This window comes from Mangifera indica, chromosome 2 (assembly GCF_011075055.1).
Source record: "Mangifera indica cultivar Alphonso chromosome 2, CATAS_Mindica_2.1, whole genome shotgun sequence".
In the NCBI taxonomy this organism is placed as follows: Eukaryota; Viridiplantae; Streptophyta; class Magnoliopsida; order Sapindales; family Anacardiaceae; genus Mangifera; species Mangifera indica.
Window position 1 is genome coordinate 14,168,125 of NC_058138.1, and position 13,309 is coordinate 14,181,433.

Consider the following 13,309-nt stretch of genomic DNA (forward strand, 5'->3'; position numbering starts at 1 on the left):
AGCAACATTAATCCCTTATTTCTAGTTTGTTCTCTTTAAATTTTATCAATTCTAATGCAATGTTTGCACTAAATGCATGTTCTGGTTCTTTGAGCTTCCGCTTCCCAACTCAATACCAATATTACATCCTCACATTATGTTTTATCCACTAATTTTCTCATCTAGATATTCATGGATGTTGAGATACAATACTTGTTACATATTATGAGGCATGGATGGTAGATCTTCCAAATGTTATTGTTTGAGGTTGAACTTTGTTACAAAGTTAACCTAAAACTATGTGCATACATACACATTCAATTGGTTGTGTCGTTATATAATTATATAATTTTAAATTAAAAATAAAATAAAAGTCAATATTGACATTTCAACTGAATATTCAATTATATATTTAAAAGTGTATGCATAATATTATTTTTCAAAACTAACAAATCCCTCTACAAATAAGCCAAAAGATTTATTTTCATCTAAGGTTTAGTTTATTCTTGAACTTTTACCTGAAAAGTTTCAAAAACTTAAATATTAACTTGTGAGTTATAATTAACAAAATTAATTAGTTTTACGAGTAAAATTATTATTTAATTAATAATATTTAAAAAATATAAAAATTAATATTATTTCTTCCCTTAATTTGAAAAATTAACAATTTCACCTAAAAATTAAATTTTGAAAAGTTACGTTTTTCCTTTAGAGTTTCAATTTTCTAACAAAACCTTTCATTCTTTAGCAATTAGCATCCCCTAACTCTCTTTCTCCCTTTTTTTAGATTTGTATTCACTAGATAAGTTAAATATTATTTTAGATGAATCGTGTTAAGAGAGGCAATCTTCAAGTTGTTAGAGAAGGAGGGATGCTATCAAAAGAGATAAAGAGTGTTGAAGAAACTGGCCGTTCATTAAAAAATTGTTCCTGAAAAATTAAAATTCTAAAGGGATAAATATAACTTTTCAAAATTTAATTTTAAGAAAAATTATTAATTTTTAAAATTTAAGAGATAAGATGAGATAAATTTTTTTTTAAATATTATTAATTAAATAATAATTTTATCCCAACAACTAATTAATTTTATAAACTTAAAAGTAAATATCTGTGTTTTAAAATTTTGCCAATAAAAATTTGTGAATCGACTGAAGCTTACTTGCAAATAATTCCAGTACCTTTTTTCAAAACCAGCCGATCCCGCTACAAGTGGGCAGGCGCATTCGGATTTTATTATTCAAAATAAAATAAAAAACGCACACCCAATGCCAAAAAAAGGTTTGGGTGTAGGACACGCCTGAGTATAGCGCGTGGAATAAGAAAAGCGAAATGTCACAGTTAAAGCCAAAGAACATCCATAACTGTAACATTACCAGTCACAGTATCAGATTATGTAGCAGATAAGAATTTCAACTCTCTCCATCTCTCTCTTTTTTTCAATGGCGTTTTCTTTGCTATCTCCACGCTACTCCGATTCTCTTCTTGTTACTTCCCTTAAACCAAACCCTCCTCTCTTCTTCTCCTCTTGTTCCTCTTTCAAGCCCAGAAGGTCGTTTCGTCACCACCCCCTCTCCGTTCTTGCCTCCTCCAATGCCACTCTTGACTCCAAAAACGGCGCCGTTGTTGTTTCTGGTGATGACAGGGTTGACTCCTATGGCCGACAGTTCTTTCCTTTGGCTGCTGTGGTCGGTCAGGTCCTCAACTCTCCCTCTCTGAGTGAATTTGGTTTCTTTTGGGGATATAGTTTAGTGAAATGGTGGTTTAAAATGCTTTATGAATGTTGTGCATTGTGTCTGTCAAGTATGGGTTATGCTTTGAGTTATGTGAAAATGCTAGTTTTTGAAGAACCAGCTGTTGGATTCGCTAAATGTACGGGCAAAACTTGTATGGCATCCACCATTGGGATAAAATGGGCTTTTTCCTACTTAGTCAAAGTAGTTTGCATAATTGAATATAAGAAAAATATGATCTCACTTGTCGCAAGTGACCATAAACATGACACCTCTTTAAACAGAATTGCAGTTGTTATCATTATATATATTTCTCTTATGCTCTCATCTCATCCTCCCTTCCAACCCAGTAATGTGTACTAAAACTCAAGATAATTGATAACTCCTTCAAGTTATCTTTTAAGGCGATTTGTCTAAGTCCAAAAGGTTAACCTTTTGTCTGATGTTAAGTTTTTCTTGGAATAATTTTCGTCCTTTGAGTTACTTAAGGATTTTTATTGGTGAAAATAAATGAAAAGGGAACAAATATACATACATCTTTGATCATATGTAAGCTCATTATTTTTTATGATAAGTGGAAATTGTGTCACAGGATGCAATTAAAACTGCTCTTTTGCTTGGGGCTATTGACCGTGAAATTGGCGGAATAGCCATTTCTGGAAGGCGAGGAACGGCCAAGACTGTTATGGCTCGTGGCTTACATGCAATTTTGCCACCAATTGAAGTAGTTGTTGGTTCAACAGCAAATGCAGATCCTGCCTGTCCAGAAGAGTAAGGCCACAGAATGCTTATAAGTTATTTTTCATGTATATATAGCCTAGATGTCAAGAAAGCATATGGACGAGAATTTATAAGAATTTCCATTCAAACAGATTAAATTTCAGCTAAAAAGCTTGTGCAGCTGTAAAGAGGGTAGTGATTATAGAAACTTAGCGAACATCGTTCATTTATTGCTATCCCATCTTGAAATAATTCAAGAATATATGTAATTTCCTTTCATATATTATCTTTTGTTGGTTATCTTATGAAGGTGGGAAGATGGCCTGGCTGAAAAGGTGGAATATGATTCTACCGGAAACATTAAGACTCAGATTATCAGATCTCCTTTTGTTCAGGTATATATGTGAAACAAGACCTCTGTATTTATATCCTTTTAATTCTTAAGCTTACTTTTGCTATTTATGCTACAGATTCCACTTGGAGTGACAGAGGACAGGCTTATAGGATCAGTTGACGTTGAGGAGTCTGTAAAAACTGGAACAACTGTTTTCCAGCCTGGCCTCCTGGCTGAAGCTCATAGAGGTGTTTTATATGTCGATGAGATTAATCTTTTGGATGAGGGTATTAGTAATCTGCTTCTTAATGTCCTGACGGAAGGAGTTAATATTGTGGAACGAGAGGGAATCAGCTTTAAACATCCATGCAAGCCACTTTTGATTGCAACCTACAACCCAGAAGAGGGTTCTGTACGTGAACATTTACTTGATCGTATTGCAATTAATATGAGGTATGGACCTTATATTTTCCTGCTGGAATTTGTTTTTTTGTTTTGTTGTCTTTCTTGTCCCCCTAATGTCACACTTCTTCTGCAGCGCAGATCTTCCAATGAGTTTTGAAGATCGTGTTGCAGCTGTTGGGATTGCAACAAAATTTCAGGAAAACAGTCAGGAAGTTTTTAATGTGGTTGAAGAAGAGACAGATTTTGCAAAGACTCAGGTAAGTATGCCATAATGATTGCACGTGGTTGAAATTTTTTAATCAGTTAAGTGTGCATGTGTAATTGGAGGTTAATATTCGAAATTTAGACTAAACTATTTGACTTCTTGCATGTATTTATGCATTGCAGATTATTTTGGCAAGAGAGTATTTAAAGGATGTCACTATTAGCAGAGATCAGTTGAAGTACCTGGTTTTTGAAGCCCTTCGAGGTGGTTGCCAGGTGATGAATTGAAACTCTTAATCTCTTTATATGATTTCATGAGTTTTATTTCCCACTCCCTGGGTTAAATCAAGGCAAAGCACCCAGGTCTTTCTGCTCTAAAAATATTCAGACATTTTCTGCTGGTGGGATCTTTCTTGAATTCTTTGATCACTATAGATAGAGCAAATGTTTAGTTTAGGTTTTGTGGTGATAATTTTGAATACATTACAAGTGATGTGAATCACAATTTATGTGATCAGAAATGTGTGTATAGGAATAAGATTGAACTGGAGAAAGACTCTTCAAGTAAGGAATATATATTAAAAAAGGAAACTTTTATGGAGGAAGACTACAAAACAATCCTAAAGGATGAGGTGTTATATGTGAATAAACCAACCCTAAATCTGATTTAAGCTACTTTAAGTGGCAATTATATAGTATTCTTTTGGTAAAGTCTGGAAAACCATTAGTTTTCTTAGCAAAAACTATAATAAAGGTGAAATAGAGTTAGTTTAGTTTCATTGATAATCATGCACTCAATTTTTTCTTTTGACCGTGATTTCATTTAATCATTGCATATTAATGTTCATAATGTATATAGAAATTGCTAATTATGCAGATTTTGTTATTCTTATTTTTTTGTTCTTATGATATGACCGCAATTACTTGATTATTAACTGGCTTTTATGAGTTTCAGGGACATAGAGCAGAGCTTTATGCAGCCAGGGTTGCAAAATGCTTGGCTGCTCTGGAAGGCCGTGACAAAGTTTATGTGGATGACCTAAAAAAAGCCGTGAGCATTCTTCTTAATTATAATGTTGAAATGTGTTTCTACCCTTTGGTTATGCACATGCATTGAAGTTTAATACTTTTCAAATAGTCTTCTGTTTGAATCTCCCATCATGTCAATTAAATTATAATATATATTTTTTGTTATTCTGTTTGTGATTGTGGTTGTATTAAATTGACAAACCTTGCATGTGAGGGTGTCTGTTTGGGCTTAAAGACTTTTGTTGGGGTATTAACAATCAGTTTAATCTTTGGGAGAATCTTTACTTAACAACCACATAATAGTATAAATGTTGCAATCAAGGACAGAGTAGGTGAAACAAAGTATTTGCACTGTGTACTGTTCATCAACTGCATGGTAATACACAGAGATAGAAAAGGGAATTTAGAAAGATGTTTTGAATATCTACTACAGGTGGAACTGGTCATTCTCCCTCGTTCGATCATTAGTGAAACACCACCTGAACAGCAAAACCAGCAGCCCCCCCCACCTCCTCCACCAAAAAATAAAGATCAAGGGGAAGAGCAGGATGAAGAGGAAGATCAAGAGGTTTAGTAAAGTGGATCACATTCTACATGATTTAGACTTCATCTTTTATTCTTAAATGAGAATGGAGTTGCAAAATAACTAAGTTAAACGTGGTGGTGCTTTTTGTCCAGGATGAAAATGATGAAGAGAATGAACAACAGCAGGAACAGATACCCGAAGAATTTATTTTTGATGCAGAAGGGGGTTTGGTAGATGAGAAACTTCTTTTCTTTGCACAACAAGCACAGAGACGCCGAGGGAAGGCGGGGAGAGCAAAGAATATTATATTTTCAGAGGACAGGGGCCGATATATCAAGCCAATGCTCCCAAAGGTTATACCTTAATCTCTCTCATCTCCCTCTCTTCTCTTAAGTTAGAACGTAAATATTATTGTTGATCCTTACCTACAAACCTGGGATTTTTAGTCAAGTGGTTAATTAACATTGTGTTAGAGCCAGCTTCACCTGGTGATCTGCTGTTCTAATCCCTTGATTGTTACTATTTTATGTAAGAATATTATATCTTTGAGTGCTCTTTGGGTGTCTGCTGCAAAAGGTTTCCAATATATCTCATACTTAATTTTCTTGGCTGGCTTAGGCTTTTCTTTTTTGGGTGATATTTCTCTTATTTTTGAGTTTTTATAAAGATCTTGCACTCTTGCTGTAGACATCTTTTCCAGCATTGTAAACATTAATTCTTATCATATATGTAGTGTTTGTTTCTTTGTTTCCTATATAATAAAATGTAGAGTTATATATTTTCGAAAACGTGATCTTCTCCATGCAGAATTATCTTCATCTTTCTGATTAAGCTCCACTCTTATTTGCAGGGTCCGATAAAGAGATTAGCTGTTGATGCAACCCTTAGGGCAGCTGCACCATATCAAAAATTACGTCGTGAGAAGGACACTCAAAAAATTAGGAAAGTTTTTGTGGAGAAAACTGACATGAGAGCAAAAAGAATGGCAAGAAAAGCAGGAGCATTGGTAGGGTTCAGGAGTCTTTAGTGCTTATCTCTACCTTTATTTTTCGAAAAGAAAATTTGAAAAATAGTGGAGCTGATTTTAATGTAATAACACGCTTCTGTTGATGTTTTTGTGTTCTACTTTCAGCTGGCATCTCTTGCCTTAGAAGAATATAGAATTTCTAAGTTTTATGTTCATTTGTGTAGAAGTAGACCAAAATTTGTTTTTGGACATATTTCAAATTTATTTGATGCTTATGTTCGATTCTGTTTGTTCTCTTCATTATGTGGGCATGTAAAAGGAATACCACAAATAAACCCGGTGAAAAGTACAGAAAAATTTTTATTATTTGTGTTTCAAGATATTTAGTATTTGGCAGGTGATATTTGTGGTTGATGCAAGTGGGAGCATGGCACTGAACCGAATGCAAAATGCTAAAGGTGCTGCACTTAAGTTATTAGCTGAGAGCTATACAAGCAGAGATCAAGTAAGCACTATGCACATACTTTAATGACTTGTGTCATAAATGGTGATTGTTAGTTTAAAGCTGTGTGATTTGTATCAGAAAGTGGGGAATTAAGCTGCATGTTTATAACTTGAAAGTACTATACACTTGTTGCAAACTTGCAAGAAGTAAAAAGTTTTGAATTCTCAAATAGGTAAAATGATCAGTCATCTAGTTGTGATCATGAGAAGTTGGGGAAATATTTTTAATGTGTTTGGATGTTCATTTGTTAGGGATTTGATTCTTTATTGTTGTTGGAAGCATTTATCAATGTAAAATTTGCTAAGAGTTATATGAGAACTGTGAATTTCATGAGAATTGAAGTAATTAGTTTCTTGCACTGAATAAAATAAAATTTTCCCTGGATTATGTGTTTCAATTGCTCTATTAATTCGATGTGGAGCTTCCCACTAGCAAACCACTGAAGCCAACATAAGAAGCATCTTTTACATATGTTTCTATCTCAACTAATTTTGGGATTTGTTTACTGGCACTGTTGTGTAGGTTTCTATTATTCCTTTCCGTGGAGACTCTGCAGAAGTCCTTCTGCCTCCTTCCAGATCAATTGCAATGGCAAGAAAACGTCTTGAGAGACTGCCATGTGGTGGAGGTTCACCACTTGCTCATGGCTTAACAACGGTGTGTAAATCTAGTAATCTCATCTACTGACAAAATATTTTATCATCAAAACTTCTAGTCAATTAGATTTATCCCATTCCCACCTAGTCACTGGAGAACCATGATTTTCCTTATTGGTTTAAAATTTCATCATTTCTCTTTCTAAGATGCTCTAGTCTTTCCTTTCCAGAATGATTGAACAAATCCCTTCTTCTATTTGCATGCCTTTTGTGTACCATAATCATTTTTTATGATTTATTGAATTCTTTTATTCCAAATGTTTGGTCTCTTTTCTAATTATTTCATTAACTTTAATATGTTAGGCTGTCAGGGTCGGGCTAAATGCAGAGAAGAGTGGTGATGTTGGGCGAATAATGATTGTTGCAATAACTGACGGCAGAGCCAATATATCACTCAAAAGATCAACAGATCCTGAGGCAGCTACTTCTAATGCTCCTAGACCTTCAACACAAGAGTTGAAGGTAAATGTTAGAACAACTATATGACTCCTAGCTTTTTAAACATTAATCTTAGTGCAGAAACAAATTTGATTCCATGCTTTAACTGTTTTCCTCTGATGAAGGATGAGATACTTGAAGTGGCTGGAAAAATATACAAAGCTGGGATGTCTCTCTTAGTAATTGACACAGAAAACAAGTTTGTCTCCACAGGTTTTGCCAAGGAAATCGCGAGAGTTGCTCAAGGTGTGCAATGTTTTTGCTTTAAACAATACTGGTTTTTCTTCATTTCAAAAGACCATTAAGACAAAAAATCTTTTATGCAGGAAAATATTATTACTTGCCAAATGCTTCAGATGCTGTTATTTCAGCTACAACCAAGGAAGCTTTATCAGCTTTTAAGAACTCGTAATTTTCCCCTTTTTTTTTTGTACTGACCAAATCCGTAGATGATCTATTATGTAAATGAGTAAAAAAAAAAAAACCTGCAATTGTTTTTTTTATACCCAAGACTTCTTTCCTTTGGTTCAACATTCCTATCCAGAAATAATGAATTGAGTTCTTATAGGCATTTTGGATGCTACCATTGAAATAGCCTTTCGAGCTATATTTTTGGCTACTCCACCCATTTCATAAAGTATTCTACCTGGTTTAACGACAGCTACCGAGTATTTGGGGGATCCTTTTATGAACCCATACGAGTTTCTGTGTTGTGTATCTTCTATTGAAATGTGTTTATTAGTTGTGAAATAAAAACTTGAGTTCTGTTCATCTTTCATTGTTCTGTGTTATATAAGTCGAAAGCATCAATATGAACTTACAATCTGTAATCTGATTATCAAGTTGCTTCCAGGACTATGTAAGTTTCTTGTCAGGTCTTCTGGTTGGTAAGTTTACAACTGCACATTATAACCAGAGTTAAAGGTTATCATTATGTGTGATTAGACCAAATAAATACCCATCAAAGTGTAAGAATCATCACTGTTAATATATGTCACAGAATTTTTAACATCAAATTCTTCGAAGTTCCTTGATAATGATCAAAGATTTGATGATCATAGTATTTGTTAATCTAATAATTGTGTAGTTTTTCCAAATTATCTTCAAAAATTCTGTTAGTTTATGCAGAAACCACATTAAATTCAAGTGGTTGCCACTCAAAATCTTTTTCTCAGGATAGAAAAACATTGTTGCCAAACTGTTTGGATTGGTTAATGCTAGAAATCAGAAGATTGACGTCCAGAGCATATTATCACGAGAGTAAATTGCATGTTCCCACTTAAGGTTTAGCCTAAACCATTTTGTTCACAGTTAGATAATATAAATAATACTTTTTCATTTAAAATCAAACTTTATATAAAAATAATATAAATAAGATTTTTCACCTAAAATCAAATTTTATATAAAAAATTAAAGTTGTAAAATCAAAATAGTAATTTAATCTATTAATTTTGAATAAAAAATAACTTATTTAAAAGTAAAATTATTTTGATCAATCCCCTTTTTTAACACATAGTATAAGGGTAGGATTGTAATTTACACTTCATGTATAGGTATGATTGACCATAGACACCTATTCACCTTTTATGCCTATGCACAGAACGTGATCATTTGGTCATGGTTGTGTATCATTTTCCAGCTAACTGCCACACACCCAACACAGTTGATGACAACGAATCTTAATCCTCCTATCACGACCGTGCACCCCTTTTGCTCACAGTTGGATAAATGCATGCACAAGCATGCACCCCATAATGCATGATTGTACATTCATAAAACATGAAATCGCAATCATGCACCTCATGCACGATTGAGTTATCTACCTAGCATATGCATGATTGTTCATGTCCAAACATATGGTTGTGCATCATCGTTTGAAACTCAAATATAACATTTTCCAACCACACTCTCTATGCCCTATTGTGCATAACTTAAATCTCTAATCCTCAAGCCATGTTTTCCTTCCCAACATAGCATTATATCATCAAAATCCATTCATATATCTAAATTTCTCAAATCTCTCTTGACCATATTCTCATGTAGAAGGATTATGTTTAATATTCAACACTACCATGTCCTTTCATCATTATCCACATATTCAATATGCTCACAACACAACAAAGTCATTTGTTTTAACCACGACATGTTATAGCTTCAATGTCAACAATTGGAAAAAAAACATAGTCCCTACTTGGCATGCGTAGATAGAGTCTTTGTGTGGTCAGGATAATTTCGGTGCTCACCTCTTTTTTCGATGATTGGCTTCAACAACCAAAACTCAAAACGCTCTCTCTGTCACTCTCTTTCAGCCAAAGGACAACTCTTATATATATTTGGACAAATAATGTCAATTGCGACTGTGTAACCTCCCTGCACAATCATCTAGATATTTTTGCCCATCTTTATTGTGTATCATCATCTCCGGAGACATGTTTATCTAAGTATTCATACCCATGCACGACCATGCATCTTCCTCATACATGGTCATTCATGGCATTGCAATCCTATTATTTACTTTTATAGGGTGTATAGGTGTACACTATCAGTATGCACAGTTGTTCATCTTTCTACATTTAACAAAATTTAACACTTATTATCAAAAATTACCATAATACCCTTATTACATATGTATGGGCGTGCACTCCTAGCATGCATGATCATACGCACCTATACGATTTAATTCGAAAGCTAAAAATGAAAAAAAAAAAAACCCTCATAATGTACTTGTGGGTCTGTTTGTGTCACATATTCTAGTGAATCTATGTGTTCTATATGTGTATTAAGGGATTTTTTTTGTCGTAGAGATCTCTATATATGTTCCAATCAACTCATCACCTCGGTGAAAACTAGCAAAAAATGTAAAATTAGTTTACTCATCTCGTGGATAAAAAAATCATGGATATGTTTTTCCTTAAACATTATATTTCATACCCTAGCCCTATATTAATCTCATCTTATGCTCGCATTTATATTCAATTTTTCTGCATACCCTTAACTTCTCTTAAAAACTCATAGGACAACTTTTGAAAGGTATTTCTCTATGGAACGATTGTTCATATTCTTGTCCTCATGAATGAAAATTCGTAACTTAAAAACATGTGTTCACTCTATTGTTGTAAATATGCATTAATATCTTATATAAACAATCATGTCATACTTCACTATGGGCATTCATTGTGACCTAATCTATATAATAAGAATGACCACATCTATCCTTGGGACATGTATTCCTTTTATGATTTGACAACTCTAAATCGACTAAGGGTCGCTTGTTATTATATTTGAAACAATTGTTTCATCGCCTCTATGACAATAAAATTGTCTAATTTTTGTTGAGATTCCATAGTCCAAAAGCAACACATTTCTATTCTACAATCTTGTAATAACATATCATTTATTTCAACATTAAACGATATTTAAAACACAATTATAATCTATGATATCCATAATCAACACAATTCATTTATTCAATTTACACATGGCATTCATCCCTAAATTTTAAAAGTTTATGGCATAAAATCGAAATTACCTTGCAATCAAATTGCATAACATTCTTCAACATCATAATTTCAAGACCAGAACAAAAAATTCATCCTATAATGACCTTATACATGAAAATTTTGTAAACTCCTACTTGGATTCTAAACAGTAGATTTTGATGTCGATCTCTCTCTTCGGTCGCAATCTCCCTTCTTTGATTGCATAAACTAACCAAGAAAAAAAAAAAGCAATAACAATATATGATAGTGTTTTAGATCCTAAAAATCTTGTTTTCAAACTGAATATGATTGAAAAGTTGTCAACTTGATAATTAATATGTTTAACGTACCTTGAAAATTGCTATTGATCAGTGCTTCGGAATTTACAATTCAATAACCCTGAATAGATAATTTGAGTGGTAAAAGAGAAAATTGTATGTATAAAAAAAACTATAAATTTAAGTATTCTTTGATGACATATCAAAATTAAACTCATGATTTATCCAGTTTAATGGTTGTAGGATCGATTATTGAAGTCGAGATTTATTCTATTCGATGTAATTGATTTAATCCTAAAAGTGATCATCTGATTCGGATAGAGTTTTTCGTTACAAAAAAAATTACTATTCAATAGCTTGTTTAATCATATATTCTATGATGGAAATTAGTTTTATTTTTAAAATTATAGGTTTCGTAACCTATTTAAATTGATTGCAAAACAAACGGAAGACAACATAGAGCTAAATTATTAGGAGTTCAACATTTGTTATAAGTTAGTAATAATAATTTGTTAGAATCTTTAATTTTTTGAATAGATGATACTCAAGATTTTTTTGTTTGAAATATATAATGTTTATAAACGTAAATATGAAAACATTGCACACACTATAAAACCATGGGTAAGTTTAAGTGGTTCATCCCAATATTTTTAGAATCAAACCAAATATAGACCTAGTAGAGAGGGTGATCGATTGATTGGTTATTAAACTATTTAACTATTCAAAAATAATATTAAAATTTATGATTAAATATATAATTTGACTTATTTAACATTAAGATAATTTAATTTAATTGGGGGGGGGGGGGGGGGTTGTGTATGTGTATATATATATATTCTCAAAAACGATTAATAAGGTTTTTTCATAATACATTTTTGAAAAAATAAATAAATTTTTTATATTGACAGAGTTAAACCTAACTTTATATATACGCTAATCAATTTTGTTAGTGGTTCATGGTTGGATCGGTCAGACTAGCTGGACCGATTTTTAAAACTATGGTTCATCTAAGGGGAAGTTGTGTTTGTAGTAAATCATGACGAAATGTAAGCAATCAGTAGATTCAAGTGTCAGTTATGTTGAATTTTTTAATTATATTAATATTGAACACATTGATGAAAGTATGAATCAAGGTGAAACTTTTGATATTCTGATATAATAGAAACCATATCAAAACGCTTATCTTGTGTTTCTTGTCATGACACATAATCAACTAATGCCTCTAGCATCCACAATAGCGTTAAAATAAGTTTTTAGTACAAGTAAATATGTTTTTAATAATAGACAATCAAACTTACGCTTCAATATAGTCAATGCGATTATGTGCATGAAAGATTGGATGACAATATAATTCAAATTACAGAATCACGTAACCGAAGATATTTTAAAGAATTCAAAAACCTAGATGTTGAAGATGAATAAACAAGTATAGACAAATATTGATACAATTACTTATGAATTTTGTGAGTTAATTTTTTCCTTTAAATTGTATTTTATTTTTTTTATCATATAATCACGATTTTCCTTTGCAATTAGTGAGACTATTTTTAATAAAAAATTTTGAGGTGTTACCCTTGTAAAATATTAGAAAGGTTTATAAAATATTAATTTTAAAAATTAAAAATTTAATAAAAAGTCAATCTAGCTTGCTAAGGGCCCTTGAAAGCTTGACCCAAAGGCTCTAGAAAGACCTATCAATGAGCAAACATCACTCTTACGAGACTTGTGGGTACAATAGATTGCATCAAAATTAATTCGATATAATCTATTGTCGTATCTTCTTCTAAGATAGTCTACGAAACCCAAATCATTATTTATTTTTAATTGTACACTAATTTTTAAAATATTTAAATGTATTTTTGATATTTTTTTAAAAGATTTTGACAATATAATATTTTTTTTATAATAATGAGAGTTCAGAGGGGATAAATAAATAAAATAAATCGGCTCGTCTTATGCTTAAACTTTAGAGGAAGTACATAGAAAGTAAAGTAAACCTTATGGGATTTGAATGATATTTACCTTTTACCATATAAAATACTATAAAAAACAAATAAAA

General features: G+C 32.2%; 1 protein-coding gene across 1 annotated transcript; it reads left to right on the forward strand.

Annotated features, from left to right (window-relative positions):
* Positions 1-1,350: 1,350 nt before the first annotated feature.
* LOC123209423 (magnesium-chelatase subunit ChlD, chloroplastic) lies at positions 1,351-8,271 on the forward strand. The gene is made up of 15 exons (XM_044627485.1): positions 1,351-1,673; positions 2,302-2,480; positions 2,740-2,824; positions 2,900-3,216; positions 3,302-3,425; positions 3,556-3,648; positions 4,328-4,423; positions 4,835-4,969; positions 5,080-5,280; positions 5,778-5,933; positions 6,292-6,399; positions 6,922-7,056; positions 7,359-7,517; positions 7,619-7,739; positions 7,820-8,271. The coding sequence occupies exons 1-15, from the start codon at positions 1,419-1,421 to the stop codon at positions 7,903-7,905; spliced, it is 2,250 nt and encodes a 749-aa protein (XP_044483420.1). The 5' UTR covers positions 1,351-1,418; the 3' UTR covers positions 7,906-8,271.
* Positions 8,272-13,309: the final 5,038 nt, after the last annotated feature.